General features: G+C 28.6%; 2 protein-coding genes across 2 annotated transcripts; both read right to left on the reverse strand.

Moving 5' to 3' along the window:
• Positions 1–1,608: 1,608 nt before the first annotated feature.
• LOC129290558 (late embryogenesis abundant protein 6-like) lies at positions 1,609–3,582 on the reverse strand. The gene is made up of 2 exons (XM_054927351.1): positions 3,424–3,582; positions 1,609–1,974 (listed from the first exon to the last, which is right to left on the reverse strand). Exons 1-2 carry the CDS (start codon positions 3,499–3,501, stop codon positions 1,780–1,782), a joined length of 273 nt encoding a protein of 90 aa, XP_054783326.1. The 5' UTR covers positions 3,502–3,582; the 3' UTR covers positions 1,609–1,779.
• Positions 3,583–7,723: 4,141 nt separating this feature from the next.
• On the reverse strand, positions 7,724–13,736 carry LOC129289964 (putative two-component response regulator ARR13). Its single transcript, XM_054926702.1, has 7 exons — positions 13,250–13,736; positions 12,617–12,693; positions 11,155–12,015; positions 10,627–10,722; positions 10,076–10,141; positions 9,907–9,950; positions 7,724–7,910 (listed from the first exon to the last, which is right to left on the reverse strand). The coding sequence occupies exons 1-7, from the start codon at positions 13,734–13,736 to the stop codon at positions 7,724–7,726; spliced, it is 1,818 nt and encodes a 605-aa protein (XP_054782677.1).
• Positions 13,737–15,788: the final 2,052 nt, after the last annotated feature.

Genomic DNA, 15,788 nt, shown 5'->3' on the forward strand with positions numbered 1-15,788 from the left:
TTTAGATATTTTTTTATAAAAAAATATTTATTTTGTAAAGATTTTATTAAAAAAATACATTATTTTATGTTTGGTAGTAATAACTAAAAAAAGTGATTATTAGTTAGTTATTTTTAAATTTTATTATATGTTCTTTGTTTATTTCTAAAAATAATTTATTATTTAATTATTTTAAAATCTTAAGATATCTTCATGTATCCCACTTTTTTAAAATAATCTTACTCATTTACTGTATTAGATTATTTTAAAAAATTACTCAAAGTAAATTTTTAAAATAATTAGAAATTTATTTTTTTGAATTTTGATTATTTCTAAAAATTTAAACAAATATTATAAAAAATAACAAAATAATTTTTTTTTGTAAAAGTGATCTTTTCCATGAAAGAAGCTGAACCAAATTGGCCCATTGAAAACTATGTTCTAATTCCATATGAAGTCTTTTTTTTATTTTCTTGGTAAACTCAACTTTTCAAGGGTACTTGAATTCCAAAACAAGATTCAAAGACCAACTAGTGTCTAAAGGAGGGGGGAATAATAAGATGGAATTTAAACAGTAATTCACATCACATTGTGTAATAATTGCAATTAAAATTGTGAAACACATTTAAGGGTGGAGCTAGTGATACATATATGGACCAACCTACGAGTTGCGAGCTGTTCTGTGAGAGTTGACATAACTCACATCTTAACGGGTTGTATTTCTACTTAGCCCACAACCCATAGGGTGCCAACCTGCCAGTTAAACACACACACAGACATATATATATATATATATATTACATATTTTTAATTTAAAAATTATAAATCCACCTCTTTTCACTATTTTTTTAATGTACAAAATTCATATCTTTTTCTAAAAATTAATTATCCAAATAACAATTAAACTCCGTTTAAATAATTAAAAAACACGTTACAAAGTTAAAATACATTAATACAATTCCAAATAAATATCCACGCCATCACAAACAAACATAATGCATATCAGCTATATTTTAATTCGTTCCATTATTCGCTCAGCTGTGTAGTGTCATCTAATAATTAATAACTATTTTCATAAGCATGGAAAAATCTTAATTATTATCATGTATATGATGTGCGTGTTTTATGTAACACTACAAAATCCTTCAAATGTACGAGTATGTAAAGCATGTTTTTTTAACATGTACTGTACTTTAAAGCCTCTCTTCTTTTGATGCATAGTGCATGGTCACTAGATTGTATACTTGTATTGTTAAAATTAGGGAGAAACATATAAAAAATATGCAACAAATAACATTAGTTAATTATATTGGATAAGTTGATATTGATGAAGATTGAAGCTCATTGTTGAATATGAATAAGGAGGAGTCATAATTTTTTTTTTCAAAAAAAAAAAAGTAGGCTACCTTGTCAACCCTCAAATCAATCTGCTGCAGGTTCAAGTTGTGCAATACAGGTCAAAACTCGATAGGTTGATTAGGCTCAACTCATATTGCGAGCTCCATTTAAAGGATTCATTCAACAAAACACACAAATAAATAAATAATAATAATAATATTTATTTATACAACAAATGTTTACATTTATACATTGACATCAATTTGATTAGAGTCAACCTTAAAAAAAAAACATAAATGGATAAATACATACAATTGGTCACACCACAAAAACACATTTGATCAACGACTGACCACAATAATTTTTTCATGCTTGCATGCAAACATACATAAGTATTATATATACATGCGTATATACATATGCATGTGTGTGTACACATAATATATTATTTGTGCACGTGAATCAATGAGCTGTGTAATCAGGGTGGTTTGGATCTATGACAGTAGGATTAGGGCTTTTGGCTCCATGCTTTGCCAATTCCTTCTGAGCCTTGCGATTTGCCTTGGCTGCATGTAACTCCATTTCTGCTTCTGCTTCTTTTGCCAACCTTGCTTCATGTGCTATCTCCATATGTGATTTTGCAAGTTCCTTCTCTTGCTACACATAATCCAAATCAATGTTTATCATATATATGTACATGTAACATTCTATATACAATATGCTCTAAGGGACGAATCCAGAAATCATCATGAGGGAGCATATATAACTGATATTTTATCTAAAAGTGGGGACTAAAATTGATTTCAACATTTTTCGTGAACAAAAGTATACAATTTTACCCAAAAAAATTGAAAATTTTGAAGTGGGGGGGGGCACAACCCTTTGCATGCCCCCCTTTAAATTTGTCACTAGCCATATATATATATGATCTAGTATTTCAAATATTAGTCAACATTTACTCTGGTATGATTGGGGAAAAAATATGGAGAAAAGAACATGTTAAGAAAATGGCCAAAAATAATAAGTTTTCCGTCCTAGTATATTCTCTACTCTTAAGAAATAATTGCATATAATAGGAGTATCATACTATCTATGTTCTATCTAATAAAATTATACCGATTCAATCAAATAAAATTTTGTGTGTTATTCTTTAATTTCTTGCATTTTATCTATCTATCTATCATCATAATATGAGGGGAGAGAGAAAAGGAAAGAAATTAAAATAATTTAAAGTAACATAAATGAGAGATAATACATAAGATTTAATGCATTTGATATGGCATATTTTATTCACCTTTGCTCTTGGTTTAGATAGGGAGAAAAATATGGGAAAAAAGAATATATTAGGAAGGAAAGCAGTTTTAAAAATAGTACTTTACTTCCTAGTATTCTCTCGCTTATATTTTCCTCCCACCTTTTCTTCTATTCAAACCCTAGATTGAAAATGATATCAGAGTTTACTGCATTTATATTTTTGATCGTCGATGTTAATCAGCACCTTTAATTTGTAAGTTTTTTCATGGCTTTCATATATATGCATGCCCAATAAGTAATTTATACAATAGTATATGTTTGGGTTAAAGGAAATGAAAAAGGAGTGGAATTTTAAATTAAACACATTTTTTCATGCATTATATGAAATTAATTTGAAGAATCAATAATACTGTTAATGGATTATGAATAATGTGGCTTGATGGCTATATGAAAATAGTATAAAAATTACAGAGAGAATTTTCACTTTTCACTTCCGCCTCATTCCTCATCTAAAATATACTCTCAAGCTTGTCTACTTGCATTGAGAATGATTTTTTTTTTTAAAACAATCATATGGAGTTAAAAAGAAAAAAAAAATGAAACCAATGTGTCTAGACTCTAGTTTGAATATACCAACGCAAACACTCAAAGTTTTTCAAATGAAAGAGAATAAATAAATAAATAAATAATAAGAAAGAAAAACAAAGGGAATAATATACTTTGGATAAGAACATAGATAAATTGAAAAATGAAGAGATGTTTATAAAAAAAATGAGAATGAAAAATTATAAACAATTGAAATTATATATAGGTAAACATGTCATTAGCATGATGCTTTAATTTTTCTCAAACCTTTTCTTCAGCTCTGGCTTCAGCCTTTACACTTTTCATGGCCTTCATATCTTGAATCTTTTCCTTTATAGCCTGCATTTTTCACTTGTATTTGTTTTCTTTCTTCACAATAAAAATCCTCAAATTAAAACTTGTAACGAAACAACACTGGAAAGTGCCTTATCATATGCATACATATAAAAAAGAGAGGAAAGAGAGAAATATATATATATATATATATATATAAGGAGCAACGAGAAATTATATGCTTCTGGTTCTCTCCGTTTCTTTCTCAATCTGATGGCTCAATGTTGTTGCAGAAAGCAAGCCATTAATTTTTGTGTGGTTCCCATTGAAGAAATTATATGATACTCACGATATGAGAAATAATGGGCCTTCAGTTGAATTCAATAATCTCGCGATTATATCGTTAAGACTCAGGAGCCAAGAGAAATTGAAGGTCAAAAAACACAGACATTTTTTATTACTGAAAATAGGTAAATTTTCACTTTCGCGTACGAAGCTCCCGTACTACCACTATGCTACGGAAGCAAGAACGCTGTTGTCTATATTTATAATACATAATGAAATTTTCACTTTTTTATCAAAATAATTATTACAATTTTACTTTGGTGATGCTATGAGTCTTGGAATCAAAAAATATTTAAGCAAATTAATACAAATTATATCCCTCAAGTGAACATCTAAAATTATTTCTAGGGAAAATTAGGGAGATGGAATTAAAATTGCTAAAATTTATTATAAAACATCATAAAATTTAAAATTATTATGAAGGACAAGGGCTAGTGTAATTGACTGTTATAACCCTTATTATAAAATCTGTCAATAATGCTGCAAATATTGTACTTGACAGTTGAAGTTTATCACGTTTTCTCCCAGGTTCATCAATTTCAGGAATTCAATGATAACATAAAAATGAAAAATCCTTGAAAAAATAATTTTGTTATTTATTTTCTGTGATTTCCATCCTTGATTGGCTCCCTTCTTTGTTTTATATAAACGAAAAACTTAAATTGTTTGTATTTTATTGAGCATAATGCGTTTTTGTTCATTTTATTTAATTACCAATAATTGTAAACACTACTATAGATTTGGCCATAAATGATGCTTTACATTTGATAGTTATTTAAGAAATCGTAAAATATACAAAGGCGGAATTTTATATTTGACAGTTCCCTATGTTAACTATCAAATATAATAAAATATAGAATCTTAATGGTTGTGCAGGAGAACTATCAAACTTAAGAAAATATTTTTTTCTAAAGAAAATATATTTTGCATATTTGATGGTTTTAGTGAAATAACCATTAAATATTTTACAATATACTTGATAGTTTCAATAAACAACCATCAAGTATTGAAATTTAAAAAGCCCTTGCACTGTTTTTCTTCTTCATTACGTTGTTGATATTGCAATAGTTTCCCCCACCCATTTTCTCCATGATTTCGTCCAACCCACTCCCATTTGAAGCTTTCAACTTAAAATCAGCCTTTCCCCATCATTTATTTGAGGTTTCGCACTTCCTCTACTCATTTTGAGATTCAATCTCATCCTTGCTCACTCTCTTTTGGCTCTATGACTACTGGTGAGTGACTTTTTATGTTTCTAACATAAGGGTGTTGGAATTTATCATTGTTTAGCATTTTCAAACTTCCCATATTGATTTAAAAATTCCATTATGCTCATTTTGGCTGTAAATTGCGTGAAATTGTTATTAGGTATCCATTGGCCAACGTGATTGGAACATTGTGGCTTGTTTTTCCTCAATCTTTGGTGAGTAATTCTACTTATATTGTTTAAGAATTACTTATTGCTAATGATTTTGATTTTTGATTGTTGGAATTGCATTTTTTGAACATATATTGAATGGAAATTGAAATTTGAACATGTTACTATACTTTTTTATTGATTAATATTTAGTACAACTTGAATTTGTTGGTTTTAAAGCTACCTAGAATTGTGTGTTGGAAACATGGATTTTCTTGCAATTTATTCTACCTTTGTGATTTTTATGTTGAAATTTTCTACCTAGTGGTTGTTATAATATGAAAAGATTTGGATTAATATATATTGATGCTATTGTATCATGAATTTTGTTTTTGTTATGGCTAAGTAGAGTTAAATTAGGTTGGATTCAATTGTATAGAGATGAAATTTACTGTGAAATAAGGGTAAAATGACCAAGAAAAGTCCCATTTTTAAGTTGCTATGCTGCTAGATTTTTGTTTAAAAGTAATTAAATTATATTGAATAGGAATGAAATTAAGTATGAATAGAGGGTATATGCCTAGGAAAGTGTCATTTTTAAAATGTTATACTGCTGAATTTTCATTTAATAGTTGCAATATATACTTAATTTCTTGAAAAATTAAATATAATTGTAAGTATTTATTTTCATTTAGCTTAAAAAGAGATTTTCTTGCATGTGGTGGCTCATGACTCATGGATAGATTTCTTCATTTAGGTACATGTATGAAAATTTCATCTTCCCTACCAACCTTGCCTCAAAATTCATCTTTCTATGTCCTTATGACATCACTGCTCATCGTGACCAATTTGCCGAGAGTCATAAAGCTCAATTAGTTGCTTTGTCCAAGTATTTTGAGACAAGGAATAATAATCCTTCAAAGGAACTATTATTCTTAGCACCTTACATACAAGGGTAAGAGTAAATTACTTGAACTTGTCAAATTAATTTTGTTTCAAGAATTTCATTTTATAACATTTTTAAATTCTCTTAGGAACTATTGAATGTTAATTGCCTTCCAACCAAATGGTACATACCCAAGATTTTACTAATTGGATTTTGCTAGCCAGCTACCAAGTAATTGGTAAAATATGATGGAGATGTTTAATAAATAAGCTTCTTGATTAGCTTATGTATTTTTTGTTCTTTCAAATTCTAAACATCAACAATTTTTGTTTGTTTATTAGGGCTGTGGTGTTATATCGCTCCCAAACACAACTTAGTATTCTAAGAGACAAGAAATATGATCAAGCCTATAGTTGGAATGTAATTAAGGTATTGCTTTTGAATATTGTCTTTATTATATGCTTATTAGTTCTAAGTCATTAATATATTTTTATTGGTTTTTTTTTTAAATTCCCTCGAGAAAAGGATAATAGCCCAAGTAGACTATAGATATTGCCTTATGAGGTATCTTAAAGATATCATCACTCATCAATGGACTGTCATTCCTCCAACGGTTGTGTGTGTGTTGTGTCATTTAAGTTCAATTATTTTACAATATTAAAAATATATCAACTAACTTTTCTTTGGTTATTTATAATGTAGCACTACCCAAGCATGTATTGTGAAGTATTTAGAAATGCTAGTATCAATGAAGCTATCAAGGAGTGGTGTCAAGTTCATTCCAGTTGCTAGCTCAATATGTGACAAATTCATAGGGGGTAACTTCGATTTAGATTACGTTTATCAGAAGATTCAGTACTATTATATATGAAAAATAGTTATTTGATAGGAATTAGTCACTTATCCTAATACAACATAAGGCCAATCCTAGGTCATCTCTCAAGGAATGGTTTCACATTTAACAAAAGGTTAACTAATGCAATAAGTCACCCAAAGAGTTGGAATTTAATTACCTAATTATCTAAACTAATTACCTAATATGCAATTAATTAAAATGCTGATTAAAGTAAGTAAAATGAAGATCTCTTTTCATAAGAGTAGAACTCTAGAGATTAGTTAATTTTAAACTCATTATCTTCTCATGATTAGGATAAGTTAAGCCTCCCTTTCCTTTTGACTAAAGCTGTCATGACTTAAGAAAAATTATCCTAAGCTAATTAACCTAATTAGCTAACTTTCTTAGGTCTTAGATTAAAGTCCCTAGCTAGTCCAATTAACCAATTGGTGAAGAAATTATCCAAGTGACTCACTCAAACCTCCCCCTCAAATGCCATGACAAAGACAAGGAATCGAGTAACCACAAGATTATGTTAAGCTGCTCAACAATTCAAGCATTAATATCACAAGATTATGTTACATTAACACATGTAATTCACTAATTGAAAAATACAAGATTATGTGCCAAATAAAAAGTGAAAAAAATTTAGTCATGGCAGCTAAGGAAGAAATTAAGTGGAACAACCATCTTATCTTTACATTAAAACCAAATTCAAATTAAAATTTACAAGCTAAAATGATTAAATCCTAGATTAAAGAATCTAACCATCTAGTAAAAAGAGAAGATAGTAGGAAACAAAAGAAATTGGCCAATTTGAAGCTCAAGACTCATTCTCTATCTTTATCTCTCTAGAATTTCACTAAAAAACTTAGCCAACCTTCATCATCTTCAAGAACCCTAGAAGAAGAGCATAGTAGCCGAACATCTTAGCACCTTGGATGAAGAAGAAGAGCTTGGATCCTTGAGAAAATGGGAGGGATGGAACAAAATTGAGGAGAGGAGAAGAATGGTGTGAGTTTTGTGGAGGTTTGATGGCTGAAAATGAAGGTAGGGTGCTGAAAAATAAAGAACAAAATAAAGAAAATGAGGAAAACACTATGAACAATAGAGAGAGAATGGAAGAGATGCTGAAATGAGGTGGGGTGAATCTGAATTTGGGTGAGAATGGATGTGCTCCTAGTATTCCCTTCAGCTGATCACAATTAAAAAATAAGAAAATAAAATAAAAGGAAATTGAGAACTTTGTCATACTTGTAAGATAGCATCCTCCTATTGACTTGTAGATAATTCCAATATATGTCTAATTTTTTATGTGTCATCAACATTTTCAACTAATTTAATCCCCTAATTAATGAAGAAAAGTGTCCCAATGCTCAACTTTGACCTTGAGAAGTGTTGATTTCAATTACCCAATTAATGTATAAGTCATATGTCACTTATGTCACATAAATCACATAATTCAATTAAATAACATGTGACATCATAAAATTTAATTAAAGTCTAAAATTAAATTTATAATTAAAAGGGAGAATTTATTAAAATAACTAAGTTCTAAGCTGCTCAAAATTAGATAAAAATTTCTATATAAAGGCAAACCAAAAATTAAGTTAAACTAATACACTTAAAAGGATGTTGACTTTTTATTTAATTCCTCTCAAACTAAAATGAATTTTAAAAATATAATATGATCACTCATCTTTTAGACATAAAATGTACTTTGTCAATTTTTTTATAAATTTTCTCAAAAGTTTATTTTTGGAACAAAATACTCCTAGTGCACTAAATCTAGACACTCAAGCAATTTTTCAATTATAATGCAATGTGTGCACTTTGAGATGACAAAACCTTAATAAAATGGTCCTAATTGACAACTAAAAATGTGTAATAAATGTATTCTATCATTATTGTATATATTTTCAATCGATTAGTTTTAATTTATGTATTAGAAGTATTTTAGACTAAAAATATTTAAATTTATTCTGAATACATATATTCTGGTTTGTAATGCAGGGAAGCTATGAGATATGCAGCCCCCCTTTTTTTGAAAAAAAAAGGGGCATATTTGATGGTTATGATATATTTAATAGTTATATATGATAACCATCAACTATTCCCTCATAACTCATATTATTAGCCAAAGATGAGCACCTATATGACAGTTGATAACAACTATGAAATATTTATGCATAATATTTGATGGTTCCTTAATTGTCAAATATAGCCACCTCAATATATGACTAGATTATACTTGATGGTTGTCGATCGTCAAATATAGGCAAAAATAACCGTAAAAAAATAGACAAATCCATAGTGGTGAAATACACATGTAAGATATGTGGTTAGAGGCAATATAGCACTAAATGTAGGTATTTTTTTCACTGAAAATTTCAACCTTAGTTCACCACATTGTAAGGGACCATCTCTTTTCATTAGATCCAACCCCCATTAGTTATTTAGGAAAACAATATTAAACTTATAGTAATAACTCAAACAAAAGATTCATTTTTATAACATTCTTTTAAAATAAAAATTAATTGTTTTTTCAAAGGTTATATATAAGAATTTAGACTTTTCTAATTAAATTTCAAGTGCTGATATTTGTTTTACAATGTGTTATTTTAATATTTGATCTGCATGTTCCTTAATATCTTCCCACTAGTGTGTGAAATATATATACATATATATGCAATTGCAAGTATTTCTCATTCCAATATATATATAACCAATGATTCGATTAATAAGGATATGCAACCAATTTGAAAATATGAAAAATTTATTAATGAATAATCTGTAAATACATTAGTATGCAGTCTTTGAACTATAACCTATATTGATCATAATAAGGCTTTAAAATCCATCTTACTTAAACTTATACTATCATGTCTTATAAAATATAAAAATATACACATTACACTATGCAAAGAAAAATCTCTAATTATGGGAATTCAAAAGAGGACAACATCGGTGCTAGCTCAAGTTCATTCTGAAATGTTACACACACACACACACACACACACACAGAGGGCCTTAAATTCATTGAACTTTAGTTACAGTCCATTGTTGAATAAAGATTCCAGGAAGTCATCGTCCCAATCCTGAGAAAAATTAATGGAGGTATATAAATTAATAAGAAAAAGAAACAAGTTAAGCAGTAATTGAATAAACTTTGAAGCGAATTAACTAATTCAATGTGTGTGTGTGTGTGTGTGTGTGTGCATGCCTGGGGAATTTGTTCGAGGTTGAGATTTTCCAAGTCTTTCTCAGAGAAATTCAGGCTTTCCATTAACTGTATATGTATATACAAATTGAACATATATTAGTTATAATTAAATACTATATATAAACACGTCAATATAGACTGGATTAACAATTGATTAATTAGAAATCAAAGTAAAAACATTTTACCAAGTTTTATTGCAAGTACATACACTTAAAAATGAAACAGGAAATTAAATATATGTTAGTTCACAACATGTAAGAGGCATTAAAAACTCAACACTAGTAGTGAATGATTTCGACATATAAATATGTAGAAAGTTGTAAATTCAAATGCATTCACTTAGAACATGTTAGGTTTTTGAAAACTAAATTCAAATGAACAGAACATCCCTAATTAACCCCCAAACATGACCTAATTAGTTTTTCAAGATTTTTATTAATTTTTCACAGCTATAAAAATTATGCAGGCACAGATTGAAAAATGAGTAACATGGAATTTCAAATGAAGGAATAAAAACATGAGAAGAATCGAAAACTAATTATAAAACTTGCCTGATCAGAGATTTGGTCAAATGATGGAAAATAGTCATTGGTAGATTCAACTCTTGGGTCAATATCTTTGCCAGCCACTTCTTGATTTTCTTGCTGCTGCAGGTATATATATTAGAAATAGAAATGGAAATTAATTGAAATGCTGGTGAACAATATTGATTATCTCGCTTAACAGTTATATAATGCTGTATAATATGCACAAGAAATTATTTTTATCTATTTTTAAAATTCGGGTATTTTCCATTTAATTAGGATTTGAGCTAACTAAATTTCATTTACCAAACATAACAGTACTTCTTAATTTCTAAGGTTTTTTACATTTTAGATTTACTAAAAGACTAAATTAAGGAAAAATTGGGCACAAAATTGGTTAAGGGAAAACACTACTTTATGGGATAAACTGAAAAGGCTTACACTTTAATTCATCAAATTAATTATTAAAAATCTTGTAATCTGTTTAGATAAAAAATTTTAATTCATTAATTAAAAAATATCATAGTAAACACATTAGAAAATAATTAGACATACCTGATTAGAGAACTGCCCATTATCATTTAATTCTTCCATGATGATATCACCACAGTAATCAAATCCAGTGCTGAAGTTTGAATACTGAGCTAGTGGCACAAGTGAGGCGTCATTATTGTAATTCCCTTCAACTTCAATAGTTTGATAACTGTGATCTCCTTCATTATTCAAAACCTCGTACAGATTTTCTTGCTCCAGAATATTGTCATTATTGCTTCCCGCTTTATCTGCCATACTTTGATTTGACCTAAAAAGCTCACAGCTAGAGGGACTTAACCTTCCATCAACCAAATAACCGAAATTTGATGAGCCATTGATGAAGGAATTATCATTATTAATATTATACCCACAAGAATCATAATAAGTGTTTGAAACACCAATATTTGATCCAATAGGCTGAATCATCTGATCCCTTTGTTCATCAAAAGCTGATGCAAACCCTGATCCAGTGCCAGTGAAATTGTTGGTGTGAATATTACTTGAAGTACTTGCAGGCATTATTTGATCCTGTAACATTTCATAAGCGTTCATTTTTGGGGTGGAATATGAAAAAGTAGAATGACGATGATGAGACTTTGGGAAGCTAGAATGATGATGATACTGAAACATGGATGTTGGTTTGAATAAGGGAGAAGAATTAGGGTTCTTGTTGGCTGATGAGGAATAAGGATATGAAGAAGAAAAAGTTGATCTAAGTTTTCTGAACTTTAACATTCTTCTGAATTCCTCTTTAATGTTCTTTAACATCAGTGAATTAGGGTACTTTGATCCCAAACTTGTGAATACATCCTTCTTGTTTGTCTCATGGTTCATTAGCATCGCAAACATCCGAGCCACTCTCTTTAGAAAAAGCCGATATTTCTGCAAAATATTCATCAGATCAAGATTTTATTAATTATTCATATCTAATAGAAGATAATTAAATATTAATAAAACATGATTATCAATTCACGAAAATTATGTTCTTTTTACTAAAATTAAAGTAGGAGCTTGACATGAGTAATTTTAGATATCACAACACAAGGCTTGACCCGATTCTAGAGTGGGGCAAGCATTACATTTGGTGTGCATGAATGATTATTTCTATACTCACATATAAACTCAACATAATATATAAAAAAATAGGATTTCTTATTGTTATTTATTTACTATTTATGTCTGTTTCATTTCTCAATGAGCTTTTTATTTCATTATAATGAGCGCTTCTTTCAAATTTGAATACTTATAAATATGCACTTAATGTTGAGAATAAAAGACATGTCTGGATTTTGCTCTTTTTTTCCCCCCGTGAAGATAATCAATCTTTCACTTCAACTGCATCCAAAAAGCTAGTATAGAATACGCACACACATATAATAATATGTGATTAATTAAAATTAATTACAGGCTATTAAATATGTTCGATTATATCATTATAATTAATCAATATCTGGATTGGTTTTATGTTAAAAAGGACACAAACCTGCAAGTGACTTGCCACATTTTCCCTAGTCAGTCCTGGTGTTTGCATGACTTCAAGAATCTTTTTTGGAACTGCATCTGAATATGCATACACCAAAAAGCTCAAAAAACATCATGACACTAACGTATGTAAAGTAATATATCTATATATAAAAAAGGATTAAAGAGTAACTTTATCCAAGAAATATAGGTTTATTTTAACTTTTAAAAATAGTACAATGTGACCCTTATTATTAGCAAAAGCTAACTTTAACTATTAATTAACTAGAAAATTACAAAAACTATCACAGACAAGAAGCCAAAAGTTACATATGATTGGTCATTTTTTTTGTGATTTTTGAGGTCATTTTCTGTAATTTTTTGAACAACTAATAGTCAAAGTTAATATTGGTGAATTGTATAAAAAGACAATATTATACCGTTTTGAAATGTTGAGGGGAAATAATGAGTTTAAAGTTTTAGATGCTTCTAGACCTATAGTTTAGGGGCTAATTTGCGATTTAACCATATATATAATATAAAACTCTAATTAACATGTGATAAAATTTATAAGTTATCAACACTTTGACTAATTTCTTAAGCCCTATGCAAAACATCATTCCCACACTAATTAAGGAGGGAAAAAATTACTTACTTTCTAACCCAATAATGTTTATGGCTTGTAAAAAACGGCTTTGAAGATCGCTTGTCCACACAACTTTGCTCTTCTTGATAACCCCAGACAACGACGATGATCCATTGTTCTCGCCGCCGCCTTCAAAAGCAGCAGCATTCTTTGAAGCCCTCACAACAAACTCCTTTCTTTTGACAATTTTGTTCAATGGTGGTGGTGATGATGATGATGACATGATGATGTCTTTATAATAATTATGATGTCCTTTGCTAGTAGTCCATGAAGAATCTTCAATGTTATTATCATCTTGTTGATCTCTTGTGCTTCTTATTAATGGTGGTGATGATGAAGATGTTGGCTTCTTCTTACCTTTCATTTTCATTACTATTGAAGGTATTGTGTACTGCCATATACCTTTGAAGTCACTTGCTGTTGCTGGTTTCACAATGTAACGTACCACCACACCACTATTCAACGCTTTCTCCATCATTCTCTCATCCCTCTCCATCGAAATCACTGTATATATGAGAGTGCATGATTAGTTGACGAGGAAAATTTAAGGGATCAAATCAATAAAAATTAGCACTAAATAGGATTTAAGGGGGTTAATAGGGGCAAAATTGTCTAATTCACGATTGACCCAACACAGTTCATCAGGTTAGTCTATTTGATAACTCTAGATAGGCTACTAACTAGTTTACAAATATTCTCTCAATTTTTCAATATATTTATAAAATTTATAGAAAGTGATCACCTAATTCACAAGTTCTAAATAATATATATATATATATATATAATTCACTCTAATTATATGGGGAGAATGATGTTCATTTTAACAAAAATTTTTATATTGTTTACCTAAATAATACGTTGCTGAGACTATCACTCGAATTTTTATAATTTATTATGATTAGTCTTATTTAATATATTAGTTTAATTAAAATTTATTATCTTTATTTTATATATATAATTGAGATTTCAGGAGATATTATTTATTGGTTCAGTTAATATGTTTAGCTTTTTTTAGAAATTTTATATCTATTCTAGTCTCTACATTCTCATAAAGATGAAACGATAATTGTAAAATATATTTTGTTTCCTAAAATTTCTCACTTATCGTTGCCCAGCCATTAATTTTGTCCCTCACATTGAGATTTTCTAAACTTAAATTTTGTGTTATCTTTCGTTTTTTTTCTTCTTTTGATTTACTTCTATTTAATTTCAAATTATTTAGTCTTTTATCCTTCTGTTGTTTCTAACATACACTCATATTGAAAACAATTATTTGTCCTTAAATAAAAATTTAATTTGGCATCATTAGCTAGCCAAGCAAAATCTGTTTTACTGGCTATACCTTCTAACATTCATTTTATTTGAGGTCCTATACCTGATGAAGTAATGTGATGTGTATGTATATATAGAATAAAATAAAATTGTAATGCCTTGTTTGGCCATTATTAATATATTCAACTCATTTCTATATCCAATAATAAAAAAACATACATGCTCATGTGTAGTTGAAAAAGAAGAAAGAAATTAATGGGACTTACTTATGAAAGGTATTGAGCAATGGTGATCAACAAGTTTGTGTACTAGTTGGAATCCATCAATGTCTGGCAAATGAGTGTCTATCACAATTATGTCGAAATGCTCTTCTTTCCTTCTTAGTCTTTCCAAAGCTATCAATGGATGTTTTGTTCCTTCAGCTGAGAAATTCAATTAATTCACAAATACATTAATTTCATTACCAAATTGATAGGATAGATATAGAAAGAGGGGGGTGAAAATTGTTGTTGACAAAGCATTGAGGTCGCAATAAATTTTTAATAGAAAGTTGTAAATAAGATTGATACAAATTGTTAATAGAAAAAAAAAATAATGATCAAATAAATTATAAACAAGATTTTGAGGTCTAAAGATTGCCGCCTTAATGACCAAAAGCCACACACGGCCTTGTGGATATTAAGTAAAAATGATTTTTATAGAATTATAAATGTATTAAGTAAAAGTCAATTTAAAATTTTAATTAAAATTAAGAGATCTAAATCTTTAAAAATCTTCATTATAGTCATAAAAGTTAATTTGTAAGACAAATATATCCATAGGAAAACAACCTATAAAGGATCAATAATGTATCGATCAAAAAAATAAAAATAAAGGATCAATGACAATTGACCCCTAAAAATCAATTTAATTCCAAAATAATTTCTATTCGCAAATTCTAGAGTAATAATAGCAAATCACAAACTATAAAAATTTAAAAAATATAGTATCAATTAAAAATAAGAGAGTATATTAAATAGTCATTTTTCCTAAAATTGATCAACATTCATAATAATAATAATAATAATAATAATAATAATATATGAGTCAGGGTTGTAGTACGGAATCATTTTCTTGGCAGCTTGGGCGCTTGATTATTTAAAAGCTTACTTAAAAAAATAGGCCTCTTGTATAAATTTCGTTAAATTTAATTCGGACAAAAAATTTCTGTATACATCCCAATTCATTTTTCCTTCCATCATACATATGAATTCTGCTATATTTTATAATTTAATTA

Source organism: Prosopis cineraria, unplaced genomic scaffold (genome assembly GCF_029017545.1).
Source record: "Prosopis cineraria cultivar Desert tree isolate PC_DT_omini unplaced genomic scaffold, ASM2901754v1 PC13, whole genome shotgun sequence".
In the NCBI taxonomy this organism is placed as follows: domain Eukaryota; kingdom Viridiplantae; phylum Streptophyta; class Magnoliopsida; order Fabales; family Fabaceae; genus Prosopis; species Prosopis cineraria.